At 33.8% G+C, this 11815-nt stretch overlaps 3 protein-coding genes and 1 long non-coding RNA gene across 11 annotated transcripts; 3 read left to right on the plus strand and 1 right to left on the minus strand.

Moving 5' to 3' along the window:
• Positions 1–111: 111 nt before the first annotated feature.
• On the plus strand, positions 112–1840 carry LOC126264802 (myosin-8-like). Its single transcript, XM_049964162.1, has 3 exons — positions 112–175; positions 413–466; positions 706–1840. The coding sequence occupies exons 1-3, from the start codon at positions 146–148 to the stop codon at positions 1774–1776; spliced, it is 1155 nt and encodes a 384-aa protein (XP_049820119.1). The 5' UTR covers positions 112–145; the 3' UTR covers positions 1777–1840.
• Positions 1841–2039: 199 nt separating this feature from the next.
• Positions 2040–3612, plus strand: LOC109605396 (paramyosin). The gene is made up of 3 exons (XM_020021967.2): positions 2040–2058; positions 2572–2688; positions 2745–3612. The coding sequence occupies exons 2-3, from the start codon at positions 2581–2583 to the stop codon at positions 3594–3596; spliced, it is 960 nt and encodes a 319-aa protein (XP_019877526.2). The 5' UTR covers positions 2040–2058; positions 2572–2580; the 3' UTR covers positions 3597–3612.
• Positions 3613–5454: 1842 nt separating this feature from the next.
• LOC109605398 (repetitive organellar protein-like) lies at positions 5455–7224 on the plus strand. 3 transcript variants are annotated; one of them, XM_049964165.1, is made up of 4 exons: positions 5489–5604; positions 5667–5779; positions 6040–6156; positions 6213–7224. In XM_049964165.1, the coding sequence occupies exons 3-4, from the start codon at positions 6049–6051 to the stop codon at positions 7062–7064; spliced, it is 960 nt and encodes a 319-aa protein (XP_049820122.1). In that variant the 5' UTR covers positions 5489–5604; positions 5667–5779; positions 6040–6048; the 3' UTR covers positions 7065–7224. The 3 variants fall into 3 exon arrangements, with proteins under 3 accessions (XP_049820121.1, XP_049820123.1, XP_049820122.1); XM_049964164.1 differs by lacking the exon at positions 5667–5779 and having other exon boundaries at positions 5455–5604; XM_049964166.1 differs by lacking the exon at positions 5667–5779 and having other exon boundaries at positions 5456–5604; positions 6040–6097.
• Positions 7225–8739: 1515 nt separating this feature from the next.
• LOC126264806 (uncharacterized) lies at positions 8740–11144 on the minus strand. Of its 6 annotated transcripts, none has more exons than XR_007547430.1 (3): positions 11125–11144; positions 10452–10566; positions 8740–8777 (listed from the first exon to the last, which is right to left on the minus strand). It is a non-coding gene; the product is annotated as an uncharacterized LOC126264806 (long non-coding RNA). The 6 variants fall into 6 exon arrangements; XR_007547431.1 differs by lacking the exon at positions 8740–8777 and adding an exon at positions 9019–9056; XR_007547432.1 differs by lacking the exon at positions 8740–8777 and adding an exon at positions 9298–9335.
• Between the last annotated feature and the right edge of the window lie 671 nt (positions 11145–11815).

The following is an 11815-nucleotide window of genomic DNA, read 5'->3' on the forward strand; positions in this document are numbered from 1 at the left end:
GTTTCTCATTTTTGTGTGTACAATTTTTTAAACTAATGACGAATGACGTCATTGTCCTGAGATATTAATATATATCTACACATACGATTAATTTCTCATATCAATATTATATTCAATCCGTGTTCACATCATCCAATCTATTAATATGAGTGCCACAAACAGAGAGACCCCTGCGGTAAGTTTTCTGATTTTATTAGATAATTAGTCCCAATGGAGTGATTAAAACCTTTTATTATTAGAAGAGTTTCTTTAAAAGTATCAATGATGTCATAAATAAATTTATTGAGAATATTGATGTGATTGATTTTTAACAATTACTAATAATAAGTCATAATATGACCCTGTTTAAATAAATAATTTATAATAATGCCTTATACAAAATACTAAATTTAATAAAAAATATTACTTATAGGATCCCAGTGAGTCTAACAATGATGAATATTCATCAGATGACGACAACAATAGGGTAAGCTTTAAGCTTTACTTGCTCATACAATTTACCATTAAACTCGAAAGTAAGTTGAAGTTAAGCAACTATAAAATAACTCTTTAGGCTCTTTATCTGCCTTCTTCAGACGTTGCTATATGACAACAATGGAGTCTTCAATTAGAACATTTGTAAATAGGGCCTCTACCATCAATTTACTTTAGATTTTGTGGTTGCCAATATTAGTTGTTTTGATTGATTTTTTCCTTTGTTTTTAGATAAGTAAAAATGGAGAAGAATTACCTGAAAAGGGGGAACCGCTAACAATCACCATACAGTTAAAAAGCATTATTTTTAAAATATTCGAGGAGAAGTTCCAAGATCTACCACATAAAGTTAACGATTTAGTAAAGGAACAGCAAAATGTTATCGAAAGGGTTACTAAAACAGAAGAAAAATGGGGAAAGTCCATTCAAGATTTAGAAAAGAGACAGGAAGATGTCGCAAAGGTTACCGAAGACTTAAGAAAGAAACAAGAAGAAGTTGTTGGATTTGTTAACCAAATGGGAAATCGATGCCAAAACTCCGTTCAAAATTTAGAAAAGAAACAACAAGACGTTGGCGAAATGTTAAACGAAGCAAAAGAACAATGGGAAACCTCAATTCAACAATTAAAAAAGAAACAGGAAGATGTTGTCGCAAAGGTTACCGAAGCAGAAGGAAATTGGGAAAAATCCATTCAAGATTTAGAAAAGAAACAGGAAGGTATTGTCGCAAAGGTTACCAAAGTAGAAGAAAAATGGCAAAAATCAGTTCAACCTTTATTAAAGAGGCAACAAGATGTTGGCGAAACGTTAAAAGAAGCAAAAGAACAATGGGAAACCTCTATTCAAGATTTGGAAAAGAAACAGGAAGATGTTGTCACAAAGGTTACCGAAGACTTAGAAAAGAAACAAGAAGAAGTTGTTGGATTTGTTACCCAAATGGAAAATCGATGCCAAAACTCCGTTCAAAATTTAGAAAAGAAACAACAAGACGTTGGCAAAATGTTACACGAAGCAAAAGAACAATGGGAAACCTCAATTCAACAATTAAAAAAGAAACAGGAAGATGTTGACGAATGGGTTACCCAAGTTGATAAAAAATGGGAAAAGTTAGTTCAAGATTTAGAAAAGAAACAGGAAGATGTTGTCGCAAAGGTTACCGAAGACTTAGAAAAGAAACAAACATTAATAATAATAAAGAATGTAGGCATGCGCAGGTTTCATTGGGTGTTAGGAGGATCACTTTTCATCCTTCTCCTTGCTATGGTGATTTATATGGAACTCCGCAAGTGTAATTATTACTAACACTGCATGTATTTATTGTTAAAATTTTATTTATCAATTAATATATTATTTATTTTGAATTTTACAAATTTGTTTATTTAAATTTGCATTACACATTCTATAAATAGAATCTACTGTTGTATTAAATGTGCTAGTAGTCTCAATGCCATTTCAATCCGGTACTTCAAACAAAACACACACGTACTATGCACGTTGCTGCATGAAAATATTTAAATAATTAATTGTTTCTTGTGATTTTAACGAAATTTTTGTGATTGTGGTAAAAATACTAATGGTAAACCCGTAAGTAAATTGTAATATGAATACAAATACAAATACATTTTATGCACTCGTAATTTAATACCACAGCAACAAGTGAAAGTTCAAGGTTTGTTGTAACATATTATCATCATTAATCATTTACGTGAATTTTAAACAAATTTAAAAACAGTCACTTAATTTGCACAGCTCAATAAAATGTTGATGATTTTTTGGTACTTGAAAAGAAAAAGCTGACCTAGGATAATTTTGAAAAGCCATCACATTTCGTCAATCAGCTCTAGTTTTTATGAACAAATCCCCCTTCAACCTTCAGTAGTATTGGTGATCTAACTGAATAAATTGAAGAACTTTTTAATTAGCAAAAACTGGGCTCACAAGATATTGAAGTACTTTTTAAAATAACTAATCTGAGCTATCTCGAAGACTAAGTCTGACACTAACACCAACAAACACCTGAAAAATCGTTGATACCTCAGATGTTTATTCAGTAAAATTTAGTTACAGATAAAGTATCAATATTTTCATTCATTTCAGACCCTCAATATGAGCGGATCCCAAAATAAGAATCTTAATGCATTCAAAATTAAAGAGGGTGAGTCTACATTGAACCATGGATCCACCGACAATAAACAAGACAAAAAGGAGACGGAAGTGAACCAAAAATCCATTTTAGATGATTGAAGTACTAATGTTTATTTTGATTTCAGACGGAATCCAAAATGGAGGAGAAGTTATCTGAGGTCAGCCAACAATTGACCACTGTTAATAAACAATACGAGGAAGTTTTGGATTTTTTAAAAGATTTACACTCAAGAGTTGAATATTTACATGAAAAACAACAAGAACTCAGCGAAGAGACTTTGAATAAAGATGTATATTATCAAAACTTGCAAAGCCTTGAAAATCAATTGAAAATTATCAAAGAAGATCAGTTAAATCACAAGGCAAACACTCTGCAAAACTATGAATACTTCAAAGATGAACTGAGGAAGTGTCAAAACACCTTGATGAGCTTGGACAAGAAACAAAATCAGCACAAACAAGAGTTTTTGGCACAAATTAAGTCGTGCAACTCCAGAGCGGATGACCTTCAGTTCCAACTAACGGCCACAATAAATGAAATAGAAGATCTAAAACAAAATATCATTGGCAACAACGAAACATTTACCTCGTACCTGCGACAATTAAATCAACAGTTATCAAATCTCAACCGCGAATTTACCACTTTCGTCAAAGAAACTGAAGTCCGAAACGACGACCTGTCACAATGGAAGTCCAGTCACACTAAAACTTTGTACCAACTGAAGGAAACGTTAACTTTATGCAACAACACGAACAAGAAACAGGCGCAAGACATGGAAGAAATTGGTACAACACTTAAACAAATCATGGACGTGCATGCCGGCATTAAAACGACCTTAAAACATCAAGAGGGGCTCTTAGAACATCACAAATTTGTAATAAAATACGTGAAGGAAGACGAAAGTGACATTTTCAGGCGCCTCAATTCTTTACAAAATGAACTTAAGGGTCTGAAAATTGGTTCATTAGAAAAATAATAAATATTTAATTTAATTTGCTTAGTATTAATTTAATGCATAAATTATATGTTAATAGTATTTTATAAAATGCTTATTCTTGTAAATTATAATGTATAGGTACTGGTTTATTGAATCTTGGATATTTAAATTAATTTTCAAATCTAGGTTCCAACTTTCTTTGCTTTTACTGGAAAAGTGAATGTGGGTTTTCTCTGTGGTATTTCAGCAACGATCAATTTTGATGTGTGCACCACCTTAAAAAATATTTCATGTTGATTATTATCAGTTATTATCATTAAATTAACTGTGTATAAACACATTGACTATGTAGATCTAATCAGCAACAGAAAATAGTTGTGTTTAATATGTAATAGATATTTGCATGCCTTTTATTTTATATGTTGCAGCAGTAATGACAAAGATGAAGGTTACATGAACTTTAATTGCAAACATCTTATGTTACTCAATCGTAAATCATTTCGGAAACTGTAGACTGCAACATTTAAATGTATTTCATTACTTGTGCACAGTTTTCTATTACAAATTTAAATCATCTGTATAATTCGGAAGATGTCGCTGTAGCCTCGGGGTGTACCAACGACTGCGACGACATCTTTATTGTTTTTGTTCGCATCATTAGCGTAAGAATCAGAAATTTCCATATTAACCATGCATCCGTTTATCGTAATCGGCCGGATAACGAGCAGTGGTACTACATCAACAATGAAATATTACTAGAAACACTGACCTGCTTGCATAATACAAGTCGGTAAATCAGTCGCTAAACTCCAATTGTACCCGGATCCGGCCAAGCCAACTTTTTTTCCTGCCGCAGATCTCTGGAATCGATTAAATATTGGCTGGCCGGACCGAATATTATTGATGCTGCGCAAATAATAGATGCGATGTGTGTTGTTGACACACATACGTGCACATTACGAGGAACCCTTAATTGATGCTGGCCTATCTGGCTGCGAGTGAACAAATATGCCTTCTATGTATTAATGCAGAGTGGAAGTCGATAAAATTTCTCGACTCGTTTGCTCAACGAAATAAACACCATTAAGGCGATAACTTTTTAATCTTCTTTTGGACCACCAGAAGAATATTATGGGTACTAGAGGCTGAACAGGGATAGAAGAAATACCCAAATAAAGAAATAAATTGGCAAGTAAAACGTCTTTTCATTTAACTAAATAAGTCTTTTGAGATTCTCTACGAGTTGTGGTCTTGTCTTCTAGTGAAAAAGTTCTTCTATTGACCAAAGAAGCTAGTCTTTGAGTAATTTTTTCATGGAGTAGTAGATAAATGTATTGATCATTTATCCTCTTGATAGGCAGTGCAGACCAGTGAAGAAAATCATTCTTAATTTGAGCCTTCTTTTATGAATTGTTATTCAGGTTTTCCAGCTTCACCAAATGTAATAATATATGTAGAAAAAAGTCTCATTTGGGATTCTAATACTTATAGTTTTGTCTTCTTAGTTTAAAAGCTTTTCTATTTACTAAAGAAGCTAATCTTTGAGTAACTTTTTCATGGAGTAGTAGACAAATGTATTGATCATTTATCCTCTTGATAGGCAGTACAGACCAGTGAAGAAAATCATTCTTAATTTAAGCCTTCTTTTATGAATTGTTCCTCCATATTTTCCAGCTTCAAAAACAAATGAAAGAGCTTGAAAAAGATTTCAGTAGCACATACAAAATGTATTCAAACAAACCATGAACCACACTAGTACCTAATGACTTCAAGAGATTCGAAAACTGAAGGATCCACCTCTGGTAATTAGTTTTTTTTTAAGTCTGGACTCTGTGTATGCGTATTATAAATTTGCATTGCACATTTTATAAATAGAATCTACTGAATTAAATGTGCCAGTAATCTCAATGCCATTTCAATCCGGTACTTCAAACAAAACACACACGTACTATGCTCGTTGCTGCATGAAAATATTTAAATAATTAATTGTTTCTTGTGATTTTAACGAAACTTTTGTGATTGTGGTAAAAATACTAATGGTAAACCCGTAAGTAAATAGTAATATGAATACAAATACAAATACAAATACATTTTATTTTATTTGAAAAGAAAAAGCTGACCTAGGTTAATTTTGAAAAGCCATCACATTTTGTCAATCAGCTCTAGTTTTTGAGATAGAGGCTGGTTCCCGAAACCAACACAATGATTTCCAGTTCTGTGTCGTAAGTAAAATTCTGAACAAATCCCTCTTCAACCTTCAGTAGTATTGGTGAACTAACTGAATAAATTGAAGAACTTTTTAATTAGCAAAAACTGGGCTCACAAGATGTTGAAGTACTTTTTAAAATAACTAATCTGAGCTATCTCGAAGACTAAGTCTGACACTAACACCCACAAACACCTGAAAAATCGTTGATACCTCAGATGTTTATTCAGTAAAATTTAGTTACAGATAAAGTATCAATATTTTCATTCATTTCAGACCCTCAATATGAGCGGATCCGAAAATAAGAATCTTAATGCATTCAAAATTAAAGAGGGTGAGTCTATATTGAACCATGGATCCACCAACAATAAACAAGACAAAAAGGAGACGGAAGTGAACCAAAAATCCATTTTAGGTGATTGAAGTACTAATGTTTATTTTGATTTCAGACGGAATCCAAAATGGAGGAGAAGGTATCTGAGGTCAGCCAACAATTGAGCACTGATAATAAGCAATACGAAGAAGTTTTGAATTTTTTAAAAGATTTACACTCAAGAGTTGAATATTTACATGAAAAACAACAAGAAATCAACGAAGGGGCTTTGAATAAAGATGTATATTATCAAAACTTGCAAAGCCTTGAAAATCAATTGAAAATTATCAAAGAAGATCAGTTAAATCACAAAGCAAACACTCTGCAAAACTATGAATACTTCAAAGATGAACTGAGGAAGTGTCAAAACACCTTGATGAGCTTGGACAAGAAACAAAATCAGCACAAACAAGAGTTTCTGGCACAAATTAAGTCGTGCAACTCCAGAACGGATGACCTCCAGTTCCAACTAACGGTCACAATAAATGAAATAGAAGATCTAAAACAAAATATCATTGGCAACAACGAAACATTTACCTCGTACCTGCGACAATTAAATCAACAGTTATCAAATCTCAACCGCGAATTTACCACTTTCGTCAAAGAAACTGAAGTCCGAAACGACGACCTGTCACAATGGAAGTCCAGTCACACAAAAACGTTGTACCAACTGAAGGAAACGTTGACTTTATGCAACAACACGAACAAGAAACAGGCGCAAGACATGGAAGAAATTGGTACAACACTTAAACAAATCATGGACGTGCATGCCGGCATTAAAACGACCTTAAAACATCAAGAGGGGCTCTTAGAACATCACAAATTTGTAATAAAATACGTGAAGGAAGACGACACAGACATTTTCAGGCGCCTCAATTCTTTACAAAATGCACTTAAGAGTGTGAAAATTGGTTCATTAGAAAAATAATAAATATTTAATTTAATTTACTTAGTATTAATTTAATGCATAAATTATATGTTTATAGTATTTTATAAAATGTTTTTTAATCTTCTTTTGAGCTACCAGTAGAATATTATGGGTACTAGAGGCTGAAGAGGGATAGAAGAAATACCCAAATAAAGAAATAAATTGGCAAGTAAAACGTCTTTTCATTTAACTAAATAAGTCTTTTTGAGATTCTGATACGAGTTGTGGTCTTGTCTTCTACTGAAAAAGCTCTTCTATTGACTAAAGAAGCTAGTCTTTGAGTACAGGCCACTGAAGAAAATCATTCTTAAATTAAGTTTTCTTTTATGAATTGTTCTCCAGGTTTTCCAGCTTCAACAACAAATGAAAGAGCTTGAAAAAGCTTTCAGTAGCACATAAGAGATTCGAAAACTGCAGGATCCACCTCTGGTAATTAGTTTTTTTTTTTTTACGTCTGGACTCTGTGTGTGCGTATTGGATTTCTCGGGGCGCAAACAAAACACAAAGATCCCTCGTAACAAATGTATAAACAAGTAACGGCAAACAATATTGCCCTTGTTGACTGTGTTAAATTTTAAATAAACATGTCCCCAGCACAATACGAAAGGATGGCCGCACTGGAAATGAATTTATCCTGCTAATAAACCAGGCAATTTTATGGCAGTTTGTCAAAGTTCACGCTGCAGGTATTCTTTGGTTTGTGCATTAGCGTTTATTTTTTGCTCGACGGTGGTCCTGCCCATTCTATTGCTATTTGTGCGTACGTATGGATTTTCGAAACGTCTTTGGTATGGTATGGCTCTGTATGACTAGCATTTAATTGCGTTCAGATGAAGCTATTACTTTTTAATAGGCTCACGTAAATGGATTTTAAATTTCTCGGCGAGTAAAAAACCTTTATGTGTAGCGTAACTAATTTTAATTTGCTTACGAATGTTTGTGGTCGAGTCTAGACAGTTTTTTAGTTACTAGTTGAAGAATTTTTTAGGTTACTTCTGACAAATCTTTATATAAATATCCAATTAAAAAGTTAATCTAATCTCAGAGCCTATAGATTTATGGGCAGCAGTAGTTACTAGTACTTTAATAATAATTTCTACTTTCAGCACCTCAGAATATTATTTTATTTATGATTGATAGTTGGAATTCGAGTACCTCTACTACTAGCATGTACTTCTGATTTCAGTACCTCAGAATACTTCGTGCATTGCGTCAACATAAAAATGGGTAATGAGACTGTTTCAGATTGCTCAGCCAGTTGTTGAAGTACCTCTTTTTGAAATCCTACTATTTCAGCACCTCAGACTATTTCAGGAATTGTGTAAAAGTAAAGATATGCAATGAGATTGTTTCAGATTGCTCAGCCAGTTGTTGATGCACCTCATTTTTCAATTAAATTATTTTATTTGTGATTGACAGTTGGGCTTGGAGTACCTCCAGGATTAGCCTGTATTTCTCATTTCAGCACCTCAGAATATTTCGTGAATTGTATTAACATAAAAATGGGTAATGAGACTGTTTCAGATTGTTCAGCCGGTTGTTGAAGTACCTCATTTTGAAATCCTACTATTTCAGCACCTCAGAATATTTCAGGAATTGTGTAAAAGTAGAAATGTGCAATGAGATTGTTTCAGATTGCTCAGCCAGTTGTTGATGCACCTCATTTTTCAATTAAATTATTTTATTTGTGATTGACAGTTGGGCTTGGAGTACCTCCAGGACTAGCATGTATTTCTGATTTCAGTACCTCAGAATACTTCGTGCATTGCGTCAACATAAAAATGGGTAATGAGACTGTTTCAGATTGCTCAGCCAGTTGTTGAAGTACCTCTTTTTGAAATCCTACTATTTCAGCACCTCAGACTATTTCAGGAATTGTGTAAAAGTAAAGATATGCAAAGAGATTGTTTCAGATTGCTCAGCCAGTTGTTGATGCACCTCATTTTTCAATTAAATTATTTTATTTGTGATTGACAGTTGGGCTTGGAGTACCTCCAGGACTAGCATGTATTTCTGATTTCAGTACCTCAGAATACTTCGTGCATTGCGTCAACATAAAAATGGGTAATGAGACTGTTTCAGATTGTTCAGCCGGTTGTTGAAGTACCTCATTTTGAAATCCTACTATTTCAGCACCTCAGAATATTTCAGGAATTGTGTAAAAGTAGAAATGTGCAATGAGATTGTTTCAGATTGCTCAGCCAGTTGTTGATGCACCTCATTTTTCAATTAAATTATTTTATTTGTGATTGACAGTTGGGCTTGGAGTACCTCCAGGACTAGCATGTATTTCTGATTTCAGTACCTCAGAATACTTCGTGCATTGCGTCAACATAAAAATGGGTAATGAGACTGTTTCAGATTGCTCAGCCAGTTGTTGAAGTACCTCTTTTTGAAATCCTACTATTTCAGCACCTCAGACTATTTCAGGAATTGTGTAAAAGTAAAGATATGCAAAGAGATTGTTTCAGATTGCTCAGCCAGTTGTTGATGCACCTCATTTTTCAATTAAATTATTTTATTTGTGATTGACAGTTGGGCTTGGAGTACCTCCAGGACTAGCATGTATTTCTGATTTCAGTACCTCAGAATACTTCGTGCATTGCGTCAACATAAAAATGGGTAATGAGACTGTTTCAGATTGCTCAGCCAGTTGTTGAAGTACCTCTTTTTGAAATCCTACTATTTCAGCACCTCAGACTATTTCAGGAATTGTGTAAAAGTAAAGATATGCAAAGAGATTGTTTCAGATTGCTCAGCCAGTTGTTGATGCACCTCATTTTTCAATTAAATTATTTTATTTGTGATTGACAGTTGGGCTTGGAGTACCTCCAGGACTAGCATGTATTTCTGATTTCAGTACCTCAGAATACTTCGTGCATTGCGTCAACATAAAAATGGGTAATGAGACTGTTTCAGATTGTTCAGCCGGTTGTTGAAGTACCTCATTTTGAAATCCTACTATTTCAGCACCTCAGACTATTTCAGGAATTGTGTAAAAGTAAAGATATGCAATGAGATTGTTTCAGATTGCTCAGCCAGTTGTTGATGCACCTCATTTTTCAATTAAATTATTTTATTTGTGATTGACAGTTGGGCTTGGAGTACCTCCAGGACTAGCATGTATTTCTGATTTCAGTACCTCAGAATACTTCGTGCATTGCGTCAACATAAAAATGGGTAATGAGACTGTTTCAGATTGCTCAGCCAGTTGTTGAAGTACCTCTTTTTGAAATCCTACTATTTCAGCACCTCAGACTATTTCAGGAATTGTGTAAAAGTAAAGATATGCAATGAGATTGTTTCAGATTGCTCAGCCAGTTGTTGATGCTCCTTATTTTTCAATTAAATTATTTTATTTGTCATTTTTAGTTGGACTTGGAGTACCTCCAGGATTAGCCTGTATTTCTCATTTCAGCACCTCAGAATATTTCGTGAATTGTATTAACATAAAAATGGGTAATGAGACTGTTTCAGATTGTTCAGCCGGTTGTTGAAGTACCTCATTTTGAAATCCTACTATTTCAGCACCTCAGAATATTTCAGGAATTGTGTAAAAGTAGAAATGTGCAATGAGATTGTTTCAGATTGCTCAGCCAGTTGTTGATGCACCTCATTTTTCAATTAAATTATTTTATTTGTGATTGACAGTTGGGCTTGGAGTACCTCCAGGACTAGCATGTATTTCTGATTTCAGTACCTCAGAATACTTCGTGCATTGCGTCAACATAAAAATGGGTAATGAGACTGTTTCAGATTGCTCAGCCAGTTGTTGAAGTACCTCTTTTTGAAATCCTACTATTTCAGCACCTCAGACTATTTCAGGAATTGTGTAAAAGTAAAGATATGCAAAGAGATTGTTTCAGATTGCTCAGCCAGTTGTTGATGCACCTCATTTTTCAACTAAATTATTTTATTTGTGATTGACAGTTGGGCTTGGAGTACCTCCAGAACTAGCCTATACTTCTGATTTCAGTACCTCAGAATACTTCGTGAATTGCGTCAACATAAAAATGGGTAATGAGACTGTTTCATATTGCTCAGCCCGTTGTTGAAGTACCTCTTTTTGAAATCCTTCTTTTTCAGCACCTCAGAATATTTCAGGAATTGTGTAAAAGTAGAAATGTGCAATGAGATTGTTTCAGATTGCTCAGCCAGTTGTTGATGCTCCTTATTTTTCAATTAAATTATTTTATTTGTCATTTTTAGTTGGACTTGGAGTACCTCCAGGATTAGCCTGTATTTCTCATTTCAGCACCTCAGAATATTTCGTGAATTGTATTAACATAAAAATGGGTAATGAGACTGTATCAGATTGTTCAGCTAGATGTTGAAGTACCTCTTTTTAAAATTCAGTACCTCAGAATATTTCATGAAATGTGCACTGAGATTGTTACAGAGTGCTCAGCCAGTTGTTGATGCACCTAATTTTTCAATTTAATTATTTTTTTTGTACTTGGAGTACCACCAGAAGTATCTTATACGTCTGTGGTGGTTTCAGCACCTCCACGAATATTTCATGAGTTGTGTAAAGGTAAAAATTGATTTTAGGTAATATCTGATGAAAATATTAGTGAGGGAAAAACAAAGTAGTACCATTGCAGGTGATGTGATAACACAGATGATACTAATAGCAGAGAAAGTAAAAAATTGCTTCGATCTACAGATCTATTTAATATGTTAACATTAAGTAAAAGTAATGATTTTATTATCGGAACCCACACAACTTTTACTCATTGTTTCCGAAGGTG

This window comes from Aethina tumida, chromosome 3 (assembly GCF_024364675.1).
Source record: "Aethina tumida isolate Nest 87 chromosome 3, icAetTumi1.1, whole genome shotgun sequence".
Taxonomy (NCBI): domain Eukaryota; kingdom Metazoa; phylum Arthropoda; class Insecta; order Coleoptera; family Nitidulidae; genus Aethina; species Aethina tumida.

Excerpts from the sequence above, each read along its gene's own strand:
- LOC109605396 (XM_020021967.2), top strand. The coding sequence starts at position 2,581 with ATGAGCGGATCCCAAAATAAGAATCTTAATGCATTCAAAATTAAAGAG. Across the intron at positions 2,689-2,744 it reads AAGACAAAAAGGAGACGGAA|ACGGAATCCAAAATGGAGGA; the intron begins GTGAACCAAAAA and ends TTTTGATTTCAG.
- LOC109605398 (XM_049964164.1), top strand. The coding sequence starts at position 6,049 with ATGAGCGGATCCGAAAATAAGAATCTTAATGCATTCAAAATTAAAGAG. Across the intron at positions 6,157-6,212 it reads AAGACAAAAAGGAGACGGAA|ACGGAATCCAAAATGGAGGA; the intron begins GTGAACCAAAAA and ends TTTTGATTTCAG.
- LOC126264802 (XM_049964162.1), top strand. The coding sequence starts at position 146 with ATGAGTGCCACAAACAGAGAGACCCCTGCG. Across the intron at positions 176-412 it reads CAAACAGAGAGACCCCTGCG|GATCCCAGTGAGTCTAACAA; the intron begins GTAAGTTTTCTG and ends TATTACTTATAG. Across the intron at positions 467-705 it reads CAGATGACGACAACAATAGG|ATAAGTAAAAATGGAGAAGA; the intron begins GTAAGCTTTAAG and ends CTTTGTTTTTAG.